This window comes from Littorina saxatilis, linkage group LG4 (assembly GCF_037325665.1).
Source record: "Littorina saxatilis isolate snail1 linkage group LG4, US_GU_Lsax_2.0, whole genome shotgun sequence".
Classification (NCBI taxonomy): domain Eukaryota; kingdom Metazoa; phylum Mollusca; class Gastropoda; order Littorinimorpha; family Littorinidae; genus Littorina; species Littorina saxatilis.
Window position 1 is genome coordinate 37,266,443 of NC_090248.1, and position 11,992 is coordinate 37,278,434.

The window sequence follows — 11,992 nt, forward strand, 5'->3', positions numbered from 1 at the left end:
AGCGAATGAACATTTACAACACCCGAAGGAAGGGGCAGAGCAGCACGCGAGGCTATTTGCCCTTTCCGACGAGATCAAAACATGCACCTCTGTCTAAAAAGACGAAAATATCGCCAGCAAATCGGCTTTAGTCAAAGCTAAAACAGCGCTAGGCGCTTGAACTTTCTTGAAAGAAGCCGCAACAGACGAGGTAGGTTTGTCAATCGAAACCGTAACACAATTCATCATTCGCCAGGTTGAAAACGTAAACAGAAACGTTATCGCTCAGTGAAAATAATCTGAGTACGAGACGCAGTGGTAGTAGCTACCTTAACTTTATATTGGTCGCATTGCCTGACTGAGAACTGGGAGAGCAAGCCTGACTGGTCGAACTCCGAGTTTTCACTCACTCTCTTCATCTTAAGGTTTGTCCGCCATTTGTATGACAAAACTGAACCAAAATACAAGTTGCAACACGCTCCAAAAGTTAAAACAAACGCGTCTCGGTAATAAAAATGAAAGCTCTCACCCAATACTTGAAGTAGAGATGAAACAACAACAGCGTTACCAAGATTCGATGGTCAGTCACCGCCGTGAAGACCAATAGCTTTAGATCAAAGCCAGAGTACTACAGCACGTCTTGCTCCGTGCGTTGAAGAAAAAGGAATGAGTATTACCGGTATACGGCCTGCGCATGCGCGGGCACCGGTAGGGGAGATAACTACCACGGATCATGCCTTATATGGCAGGTGGTTTTTGTTTTAGAGTTATCTCCCCATGTTACCATGTAAGAGTGCTTCAATGTCTTAGCAACCAAACGAAGTTATTGCTATCTATGTGAGTTGCGTAAGAATATGTAATTTAATATCATTTACAATGAACTGATAAAAAAAATCATCACTCACCTTGTTTGGAACTTTACTGTGAATGAATGCTTGTCAAAGTGGATCTTCACTGCATCTTTGGAAACACTTTTGACGTACATGTGAACAATGATACTGTCGTCCTGGAAGATAAAACAGACAGGGATTTCAATATTTTCATTGGCATTTTGCTTTCTAAGTCACAGCAAACACAACTGAAACTGAAATGCACTAAAAAAACACAACCTCAAAAAAGCAAACAGAAAGAAACAAAACAAACAAACAATATAACAAAACACACACAACAACACAATAATGAGCAGGCAAGACAGTTCTATACTGATTAAATATGGGCAGGAATGTTTGTCATGTATTTGACAACTCATCCTCCCCTTTCTGTATTTTCCTTCCTACGTCAAAGAAGAAGTTCGTATTTACCTACCAATACTGGAGCTTTCAACTAGCCCATCCCACCGCACATGCTTTTTGTAAAAAAAAACAAAAAAGGCAAAACCAAACATACACTCTGACATTTCTTCGCTAATTTTGTTTCCTACCCGTTCAAAGAAGTCGTGCTTCATGTGCTGCAACTCCAATACAGGTTCTGGAACAGAGAAATTCAAGTTTTACGCCCTCAAGGCAAAGCCATAAGGGGCATGTTCCCGGGTTTTAACCCGACTTTAGATGAGATACACAAGTGTATGCGTGAAAAGAATGTGGAAGTTTTCTTACAAACTGACAGTGGTTCTCCAAGATGGGAGTGGGTCTGGTTGGTGGAGGGAAGGCAAGGTGACAGGGGGGTCTGACCGTAAGCATGGGGGAGGGAAGGCAGGGGGACCGGGGGGGGTCTGACCGTAAGCATGGGGGAGGGAAGGCAAGGGGACAGGGGGGTCTGACCGTAAGCATGGGGGAGGGAAGGCAAGGGGACAGGGGGGTCTGACCGTAAGCATGGGGGAGGGAAGGCAAGGTGACAGGGGGGTCTGACCGTAAGCATGGGGGAGGGAAGGCAAGGGGACAGGGGGGTCTGACCGTAAGCATGGGGGAGGGAAGGCAAGGGGACAGGGGGGTCTGACCGTAAGCATGAGGGAGAGAAGGCAAGAGGACAGGGGGGTCTGACCGTAAGCATGAGGGAGGGAAGGCAAGGGGACAGGGTGGTCTGACCGTAAGCATGGGGGAGGGAAGGCAAGGGGACAGGGGGGTCTGACCGTAAGCATGGGGGAGGGAAGGCAAGGGGACAGGGGGGTCTGACCGTAAGCATGGGGGAGGGAAGGCAAGGGGACAAGGGGGTCTGACCGTAAGCATGGGGGAGGGAAGGCAAGGGGACTGGGGGGTCTGACCGTAAGCATGGGGGAGGGAAGGCAAGGGGACAAGGGGGTCTGACCGTAAGCATGGGGGAGGGAAGGCAAGGGGACAGGGGGGTCTGACCGTAAGCATGGGGGAGGGAAGGCAAAGGGACAATGGGGTCTGACCGTAAGCATGGGGGAGGGAAGGCAAGGGGACAGGGGGGTCTGACCGTAAGCATGGGGGAGGGGAGAAGGGAGGTGGGTGGGGCTGACTGATCGCAGGATGGTTGCTAGATTGCAGAAAAGGAGAAAAGTTTAGACCAAAGCAGAGCTGATTACACATTCAGAATAAGTGACGGCAGTGTTGTATATATACCAAGGGTAGCCTACCGCAGCGGCCTGACATCCTTCCCTGGAGTGTCTGTAAATGTGTGAGGGTGCCCAGGTGTCTGACCAACACTGGTTGACTCATTAATTCGACAAGTCTGGCGGCGGAACGAAGTTCAGGGGTGGATGTTGCAGTGCTGGGACGGGGCAGCGTGAGAGCATACTGGGAGAAGGAACAAGCGTCGGGACAAGCAAGAGAGAATGAAAACAAATTTTTTTAAATAAAGTAAGAATTTCCTGAGTTACAGGAGAGGAGGGGGTGGGGGTGGGTGGGTGGGTTGCTGGATGGCAGAATAGGAGCAATATTTATACATGGTAAGAACCAAAGCAGAACTGAAATACATATTCAGGATAAGTGACTGCAGTGTTGTATATGGTAAGTATTTACTGAGTTGTACACACTAGTTATTTCCAGTGTTGGATTGGATAAGTGGACATAGTTGTACAGGAATGATGTTTCTAGAGTTACGTAAGTGTATCCGAAGTTGTACAAGATAGTTGTATCGAGTTGTACAAAACTGCACAAGCCAAAACAAGGAAGCTATGCAGAACGAACAAAAACTATGGAGGAAAGGGACCATTTCCATCACGAAGGGAAACAACTACACTGCCTCTACAACTACTTTCAGTATACATTGAACGGATTGCCCTCCCTTGGTTTTCTATTCCTCTGTAAATTCATTTTCTTTTGACAAAATAGTTTTGCACAGGAAGGAAAGTTTCTTCTACAAGCAGGAAAAAAGAACACAGCCAAATGCTAACATAATTTGTATTTATCGACGCTCAAGAACTGGCTCTAGTCTGTGAGCGCATACATTCACAAATAAGACTCCTTACCCAGTGATCGCACTGGGGTTTGTAATCAACAATATTGCACAGATGGCAGGATGAATAACACCTACAGAAACCAGTCGCTCGGACACAACAGACAGTCATTCTAAACACAAATTTCATAACAATTAATATTGATGTGGGAAAAACTGTCGAATAAAATCAAAACTGGTAGTGGTACAACTTACAGGCTGATGGTTTCCTTTGGGTAATAAACAGATAATAAACAGTAAATTACCAGCAATGTACGGTTAATGTGAACGCTGGCGTACCTTCCTCTTTGGTTCTCACTTCCTGCAGTGAATCCACAGGTTCTTTTTCCGTCGCAGTGTCATCAGTGACGTTCTGAGGTATCAGCTCTTCCTGCAGCCGTTCTGGAATCTGAAATCATTCCCTTTTTGAGTAAAGTACATGTACTTGCCACTACAAAATAACACTTGTAATCCCTTTCAAGACAGAGACACAACACATTTTAAATTGATGACTGTCGAATCCAACCATTTGAGGGGCACATTGACCTTGTGGATAACTAAGACATTGGCCTCCCAGTCAGAAGGTTGTGGGTTCGTATCCTGGACACGCCTGGTGGGTTAAGGGTGGAGATTTTTTCCGATCTTCCAGGTCAACTTATGTGCAGACCTGCTAGTGCCTTATCCCCCTTCCTGTGTACACGCAAGCACAAGGCCGAGTGCGCACAGAAAAGATCCTGTAATCCATGTTCAGTGGGTTATAGAAACACGAAAATATCCAGCATGCTTCCCCCAAAAGAGCCGTATTGCTGCCTAAATAGAGGGGTAAAAACGGCCATACATGCAAAAACCCACTCGTGCAAATAACATGAGTGTAAGTGGGCGGTTCTGCCCTTGAACACAGAAGAAGAGGAAGAAGTATCCAACCATTTAAGTTATCTCCCTCTTACTGCGGTTGCAGATGGAACTCTCACCTGAGTGGCTTCCAAGTCAGGCCACATGCCGGCTTCCTTCTTGACGACAGTGATGGTGAATTTCCGCTTTTTGCGCTGGGCACGGCTCTGATCTTTGTCTATGGCGCCATGGAAAGACCAGGACTGCTCCCGTCCATCTGTGGAAAAAACAAAACATACATTGTGTTTCATTTTACTAGAGTGGTTTTTAGCATTCTGTACCAGCGGTAGAGACCAACAACTTGAAAGAGTGTGGATGTGCGTGTGTTTGCAGTACGTTCTTGTGCATGTCATGAATGCGTGCGAGCGCACCCACGTTCTTCCACTGCATATGCTCATGTGTGATGTACATATTATGATGCGTGTCGAGGGGGCTGTATCACTATGAAGAATTCACACTCACAAAAAAACTCACTAGAAAGCCCCTAGCTTTCCTGGAACCTGACCACTTCTGGCTTAGCGCAGTGGCATACATCTTCAAGATTTATAAACAGTGTCTCCAACGAGAGAACATCTTGAAAGGAAAGACAGTTTAGATATAGTGGAACCTGTCTACAACAACCACCCAAAAGTGGTCCTTATGGACAGGTGGTTGTTATGGAAAGATGAATAGGAAAGACTTTTTATTTTTTTTATTTTTAGGGTTGTCGTAATTGGCAAGTGGTTGTTATCAAGAGGTGATTGCCAGGCAGGGTATATGATTCAACTGTACTTCCTGTAGTATTTTTGCTTCAGAATAGCACCAACATGTTTCTTTTATGGAAGGACAACTGCATAGGTGGAAGTGAACACTTGTGTTGTTTTGATCTCTATCCTCTTTTGACAGGTACCATTGGACATACCTGTGATGAGTATCCCCTCTGATGTGAGAACACCCCCAAAGAAAAGACTCCTTTTGTTGTCCCTTTACTATTGTAATACCTTCACCAAAATACATCTGTCATGACAGGCCACCTGCAATGTAAGGACACGGTTGGCTGGTACCAATGGGTGTTCTTTCCTCACAGCTACCACGTATACCCAAGCTCAGGAAAACTGACCAGAAAGTCTGATGGTCATCTGCTGTTCCGTGAAGGAGACCTCTACTTTATCTGCTTCTCCATCTCCAGCTCCCAGTTTTGTTGTCATGGAAACGTTTTGTTCATCCTGTGTCCATGCCCATGCAAGCTTGGCAGGCGGAAGATCTGCAAGACCAAACTTTCAAAGTTTAAGGCCATGTGAGGGCCAAATCGCTATTTTCCATATATGATGATCAGCACTGTTTGTGTGGCTTTTGTTATAATACTGATGGTCTCTGAATTAAAAAACGTTAATGTGTTTGTTTATTGTGTATGTCGTTGCTATAGAAACAGGAAAGTAAACAGCAGCCATATTGGATTTTAGGAACCGTTTTTTCCATATCCAAATGCTCGATTTCTGTCCAATATTTTGCATAAATATAGATTTAGATCATATCTACAGATTTACCATTTATTTTTTCTGTGAGTATTACAGTTATTTAAAAAAAAATTTTTTTATCATAATGTTGAAATTTTGCGTAAAATTTAATATTAAAAAAATCGTAAAGCCAACATTTCTTTTCCGATTCATTATTCAAATGGTAACTCTGTAGATAGTATGTGAAAGTACAAGTATGCAGAATTTCACAGAAATCTAACCAGTAGATTTGAAATCATGTTGTTCCCAAATGTCAAAACATGCAAACTGAGGAAAAGGCAAAAACGCACACAATTTGTTTTGAAACCATTGATAGTTGTAATTAAACCCAAAATACATACATGTATCACCAAATTCCACACTGAGGAATGTTTTTCACACCTTAGAGACACCGTTTAAAAGTTAGGGAAGACATAAAACATAAGTTATTTCAAACATGTGCAGTACACCTGGAAAATTGTTTGTTCCGAGTTACAAACAATGCATACACACACTCCCAATCACGCATGCACACCAAAAAAAGCTCGCTCACTCGCTCACATTCACACACACACACACACACACAAGCTAGCTCCAAATTACGAAACGTACCCAAGTCATCAATTGCACGCGTACAATAACCACAATATATATGAGATTGAGAATAATGTTAACCACAATAACAATGACAAGTCGCCTAAAGCGATATAAAAACATTTAGTCAATCGGTATGAAACTTAAATATCAACACCACAAACCAGTCATCACCAAGACTACGAGATACATTTAGATAGTCTCGGCTAACAATACCGAGACGGATCACGCTCGTCTCCGCAAAGCATGAGACCATATATATGTAGTACTTACTAAACCTATTTTCTGTAATTATGAGCACATTGTTAGAGTGAACATGACATTTCTATATATTTTTGAATTCAGGAAAAAATGAGGAATGCAATGCAGTCAAGGTTTAATTTGTTACTAAAAATTAGATTTTAATGACAACTTTAACAAGCAAACTCATTAATTTATTTTTAAGATTTTGAGCTGAAATGCAATACCATAGTCCGGACTTCGTCGAAGATTGCTTTACCAAAATTGCAATCAATTTGGTTGAAAAATTAGGGTGATACAGCGCTGCCTCAACTGCCTAAAAAAATCCGGATATGACGTCATCAAAGACATCTTTCCAAAAAATGGAAAAAAACATCTGGGGATATCACACTCAGGAACTCTCATGTTAAGTTTTGTCAAGATTGGTCCAGTAGTTTCCTCGGAATCACTTTATACACACACACATACACCATGACCCTCATCTCGATTCCCCGTCTAAGTTAAAACATTTAGTCAAAACTTAGAACATGCCTGCAGCATATATGCAGGGCCACCTTCCAGCTGAACAAGTTCTTCCAGTCTCTCTGACTTGGCTGCCCGCACTTTGTCTCTCCTTTTACTTTGCTTGTCTCTCACAGCCTTCAGACTGTTCCGCACCCTCTTGTGCATCCTGGCTGCTCCAAGCCTCTTCATGTGATGTCCAGTCTAGAATCCGAAGAACTGGGCAGAGTCGGCAGCAGCAGCAGGTCCAAAGTTGAACTCTCTAAGAGCTGTACCAAGTCGTTTACTCACATGGTTCGCACACTCTTCCTTGTCAATGTGAATATCCTCACCATAGGGCTTGATGTCGTTGAGCTATGTAAAAGTCTTGGAGTCACCGTCCGACAGTAGTGTTGTGTAGCGAAGCTTGTTGGTGTTCACCGATCAACGCCATATGACACGGGCTGCTTCCACCTCCATCATCCCTGATGAGCCTGCAAACAAGAACAAAATAAGAAATGTAATTTGCAAACAGAGTATTTTTTAAGTGTGTGTGTGTGTGTGCGCGCATGTGTTATTCACAGTCATTGTCCAGCTAATACTTCAATTATAATTAATGCGGAAAAAAAATGAAATAAACATGGAATTACCAAATTACTGAATATTAAATTTCTAGCAGCAGGTATAGGTGCACTGAACATTGTTAGATTGTAAACGTTAAGCATAATGCATTAATTAATACCATTTGAACGTTTTTAAATTACACTTGTATTGTGCCACACATACATGTACTATTTGCCATCCCCTGACCACTATTCTAGCTCCCTCAGTTCTGGGAAGCCCGTTGATTCTGAAGACTTGTGAATCTCTCTTGATGCTGTAGATACAGCTCTCTCTCTCTCTCTCTCTCTCTCTCTCTCTCTCTCTCTCTCTCTCTCTCTCTCTCTCTCTCTCTCTCTCTCTCTCTCTCTCTCTCTCTCTGTCTGTCTATCTATCTGTGTGTGTTTTCTTATTATTTTCATCACACACATGCACTCCCCCATGCCCTGAACTATTCAAGATACAAATTGGATTTTTACGCATGTGTTACAACTTTCATTATTATTATCATAAATTGATGATCTGTCTTTATGACGCTTTTTTTTTTAATCCATCATCCATGCCTTTGGTTTTGGTTTTCAGTTTCACTGGAATGCATGGAAAATAATATCCACTCATCACTATTACATTTACTTGTAATTTGCTATATATTATTTGAGTAAGTTGCTTAAATTTGAAATAAACTCTATTCAAATATGTCTGTGCAAACAGATATAATTTACCTTTATAGTTCACCTCACACTTGTCCAAGTGGTCCACGAGCCAGGCCGCATACTCCTCTGGCTTTTCCTGAAACAGCTTCTGCCCCGTAGACTCCACACCTGGCAGTAGGTACACATGACATGGGCATCAACACAGAGTCCAGTAAGTAAGTCCACAACACACCCAACTCCAATGTGCGAAGAGTGTCCACCAGTAAGCCAGGTGCCATCATAGCTCACAATAATGTTCAGGGTGTCGTCGACACCAAGAGTAGTGCCACAGTATCTTGCATGAACTTCTCGAACATATGCAACAGTGTCACTGAACACATGCTTCCGGAATTTCTCCAGTTGTGTGAATAGTTGGCTGGCATGAGTATGACTATGAAAGGTCTTGTGGTGAAGTCCAGCTAAATCCATGTTTTCACAGAAATTTCTGAATGTGGTGGCTCCCAGTCCACAAGCAAGTGAGGAATACACTGCCTGTCTGTTCATGTCGAACACTTTTGTCTTGGCCTTAAATTTTGTCGCAAGATACTGTTCATACACAGGCTCTTCGCACGAAGAACAGTTCACCTGGGCAAATACTGCCAAGCCACTTGTTGGTCTGGAGTCTGTGCAAAGAGACAAGCACTTGTTTTTACACTGTGGACAGCACAGACTTGCAACCATACTGTCTACTTCGGCAAAGTCTACAACACCCCTCTGGGTTTTTACCATGGTTTCAGTAGCAGCAGATGACTTAGTGTCAACTCCACCGGACACAAACCTCTCATACGATTCTTTTTTGAACTCACTTCTTGTCTTCGTGCCGAGAATGTTTTCAGTCGAAGGAATCGACGCGAGCACTAGCAGACGACCCCAAAACCGGCACTAATTCTGCCACGTCAGCCAGCACAGAAGCTGATTGCGCTGATTTCTTCGCCTTCCATTGATTCTTCACTTGATCTGTCCTCTTTTTCGTAGATTTTGGGGCTCCTCTGGTTGTTGATGGCTTGGTGCGAACCATTTTTGCACAGGAGCGTGTACTTTCACTGCTTGTAAACAAGCGCCATTGTTGTACCACGTGACCCCGGTTGAACGAATCAAGATCACATCATACGTCATACTCTCCGTATAAGGAAGTTGGCGTAGATTGACCTACATTGAAAATGTTCCGTTAGAGCCGAAGTAGTCCGGAAAATAACGAAACAACGGTCACATGCAAACAGGGGAGGCTATGTAGCAAGCAACGTCATGCAGTGTTCGCCCTGTCGTCTGCTCAAATTTGCTGATCAAGGTGTTGAAAATCGGCAATAATAAGGCAAGTTCAAGACAAATGAACGCAATCAGGCGAGGGTTGGTGTATTGAATTTATTTTTATTGCACAAAAAAAACATGTATATGCAACATCAACGGCAGAAATTGAAAGAAAAATGACCACAGTTTTCCAAACAGTCAAAATGTCTAAATGCCCAAATCTGCCCAAAAGCTCAAAAATCACCCCCGCACATCCCCTTAAACAGTGCAATGCAAGATTTTACCTACAAAAAATACTTGGCCAAGAAAAATAAAAAATCTTGAGTTTAACTTTAGTATCAATGGAGAGCCTGTTTGATTCAGCTTACAAAAAACCCACCTGTGTTGGTTATGAACTAAACTGATCATAATGAATGAGAAATAAATCTCTAAATATGTGAAAATCAAAAAAGAATGAATAAAATGCTCTTCTTCACTTCAATGCAAGTCCTTCTTGTTTTACTTTCCTGAACCCAGTTTCATAGCTCGGGGATGGCTAGCACAAATTCATTTCATAGACGCTTTTCTAGCTTTGAGGTGCTTCTTAGTCTTAGCATTGGAGAAACTCTTGAGTGCCCAGAGCATTGTATTCACATTGTATGGTTGGTCAATCGCTAGGAATAGGAGTAGGATCACAACAGTCAACAGAGTGATCGAGAGGCGTAGATCACAATATATCACTGACCAGGTGTTTATGTGAGGGAGAGTTCTTAAACAATTATTAGACGCAACAGAGTGGCTCCTCATCTGGCTTTCACTTTCAGATGAATCCCTCAAAAGAGAACTCTTTTTCTTCTACCATATTTTACCATCAACTTTGTGGTTGAGATTGGAATGAGAGGATGGTGATTCTTCAATACATACACATGTACAAAGATGACCTGATTTGGAGTCCCAGACCAATTTCCCTCATTTTCTGAAAATCAGTCTTCTACCCTTCTTCTTAAGTTATATATACATTTTGTGTTCCATTTATTCGTTTTAGGCTAAAATGAAAATGTACACGTGTGAGACTGAGAGTGTTGCAGAGTTCAGCCCGGGAGAAAATTGTGGAGCATACCACTTAATAATAATACATCATGGTTATTAAAACATTGTTCAGTATCACTACCAGTCATAGGGCTAACAAAATTCTTTTTTGATTGCTACTTTGGACACAGAGAGCGGCAGGCCTAAGAAAATGTCTTTGAGTCCCTTTTGTCAAATTCGTTTAAATACCAAATGGGTGAGAGTTGTGAAAAAAACCCTGTGGTTTCTGTCCTTGGGTAATTGGGACCACAAAACCGTTTCCATGAAATTTTCACACTCACAGTATCAAATTAGATCACTTCATTATTTCTTACTCTTAGCAATAGCAGCGAGTAACTTTAGACGAAGATCAATATCTTTGGTCCTAACTTAGATACACCAGCACGCATCTTGCACACAATCTAACGACTTCTTTCAGATCTTTTTTCAATTGAAGTTTACCTTCAGTGTCTTCAGACATGTCTTCGTTTTTCTTTCGTTTGCGATGATCGTGTATGGAGGTGGAAGAGGCAGCCACAATTGAGTCTTTCTTTGTGCACACCGTCTCCTCCATGGGAGACGAAGTCCCACTTCCCTCTCCTTCCTCGCACACGTCAGGCGTGTGCGGCCGTTTTCTTTGCGTGTCTGAACTTATTTTGCAGGAAAGATTTAATTCAATAGATCACTGGGGATAGTATGACTTCTCGGTGTCACAACGGACATTATCAAAGGAAAATGTGTTGCGTCTCTCTTTGACCGGAAGTAGTTTTTCCGGTAATTTTGAATATCGTTTTACCCAAATCTATCCAAACAATTTAACATGTAGGAATTCATAATAACATTTATTTCAACAAAGCCTCGAGCTGTAAAATGTATGTTTGCTTCATTGATCAAACAATGGTTTTCGCTGCGGGTGAAATTTGCTGCATTAATTTCTGTTCTCTTTTGTAAACAATCGAAAATTTGCACTGCATATTCAGATCAGAAAAATGTATTACAGCACCACGTCAGAAGTTTTGGTGTGGGGGAAGCTAAAGGAGGTTTAATCAACTGTCCTATTTCCTGTTGCTGACATAGAATTAGGCCATATTTTCTAGAAGCAAAGAACATTTATATTGTACATTTTTTAATTAAAATTTTTTTCAGTTGTTTTGTGAATATATTGATACTAAAAAGTATTTTACCAGAATCGCTAGTTTACCTAAAACAAAGACGTGAAACAAGAATGTGATGCTTTAATTATTGGACTCATCCACTTAATTGTTCCCTCCCATCAACTAAACTAACCAGCAACAACAAAAATCAGAAACAGATAGGTGGCCAACATTTCAAGATTTAAAGAATAAAACAACAAAAATGGAAAACGTAATAATAAAATACAATACCATTAACATTTATCCAGAACCTGTT

General features: G+C 42.1%; 1 protein-coding gene and 2 long non-coding RNA genes across 4 annotated transcripts in view; 1 reads left to right on the forward strand and 2 right to left on the reverse strand.

Moving 5' to 3' along the window:
• The window catches only part of LOC138964654 (ubiquitin carboxyl-terminal hydrolase 19-like), a 59,399-nt gene extending 48,060 nt beyond the window's left edge, over positions 1-11,339 (reverse strand). For both annotated transcript variants that reach the window (XR_011455171.1, XM_070336663.1), the window contains exons 1-6: positions 11,045-11,339; positions 5,306-5,449; positions 4,287-4,423; positions 3,616-3,724; positions 1,400-1,446; positions 885-985 (exon numbers count right to left, since the gene is read on the reverse strand). Coding sequence is in view for 1 of the 2 variants with exons in the window: in XM_070336663.1 (XP_070192764.1) it covers positions 885-985; positions 1,400-1,446; positions 3,616-3,724; positions 4,287-4,423; positions 5,306-5,449; positions 11,045-11,156 (650 nt within the window). In the remaining variant the exon portion in view is untranslated. The remainder of the gene's footprint in view (positions 1-884; positions 986-1,399; positions 1,447-3,615; positions 3,725-4,286; positions 4,424-5,305; positions 5,450-11,044) is intronic.
• Positions 1-11,992, forward strand: part of LOC138964660 (uncharacterized) — a 464,957-nt gene that overhangs the window by 228,301 nt on the left and 224,664 nt on the right. The gene's annotated exons all lie outside the window — the stretch shown is intronic.
• Positions 5,997-9,794, reverse strand: LOC138964657 (uncharacterized). Its single transcript, XR_011455172.1, has 2 exons — positions 8,318-9,794; positions 5,997-7,489 (listed from the first exon to the last, which is right to left on the reverse strand). It is a non-coding gene; the product is annotated as an uncharacterized lncRNA (long non-coding RNA).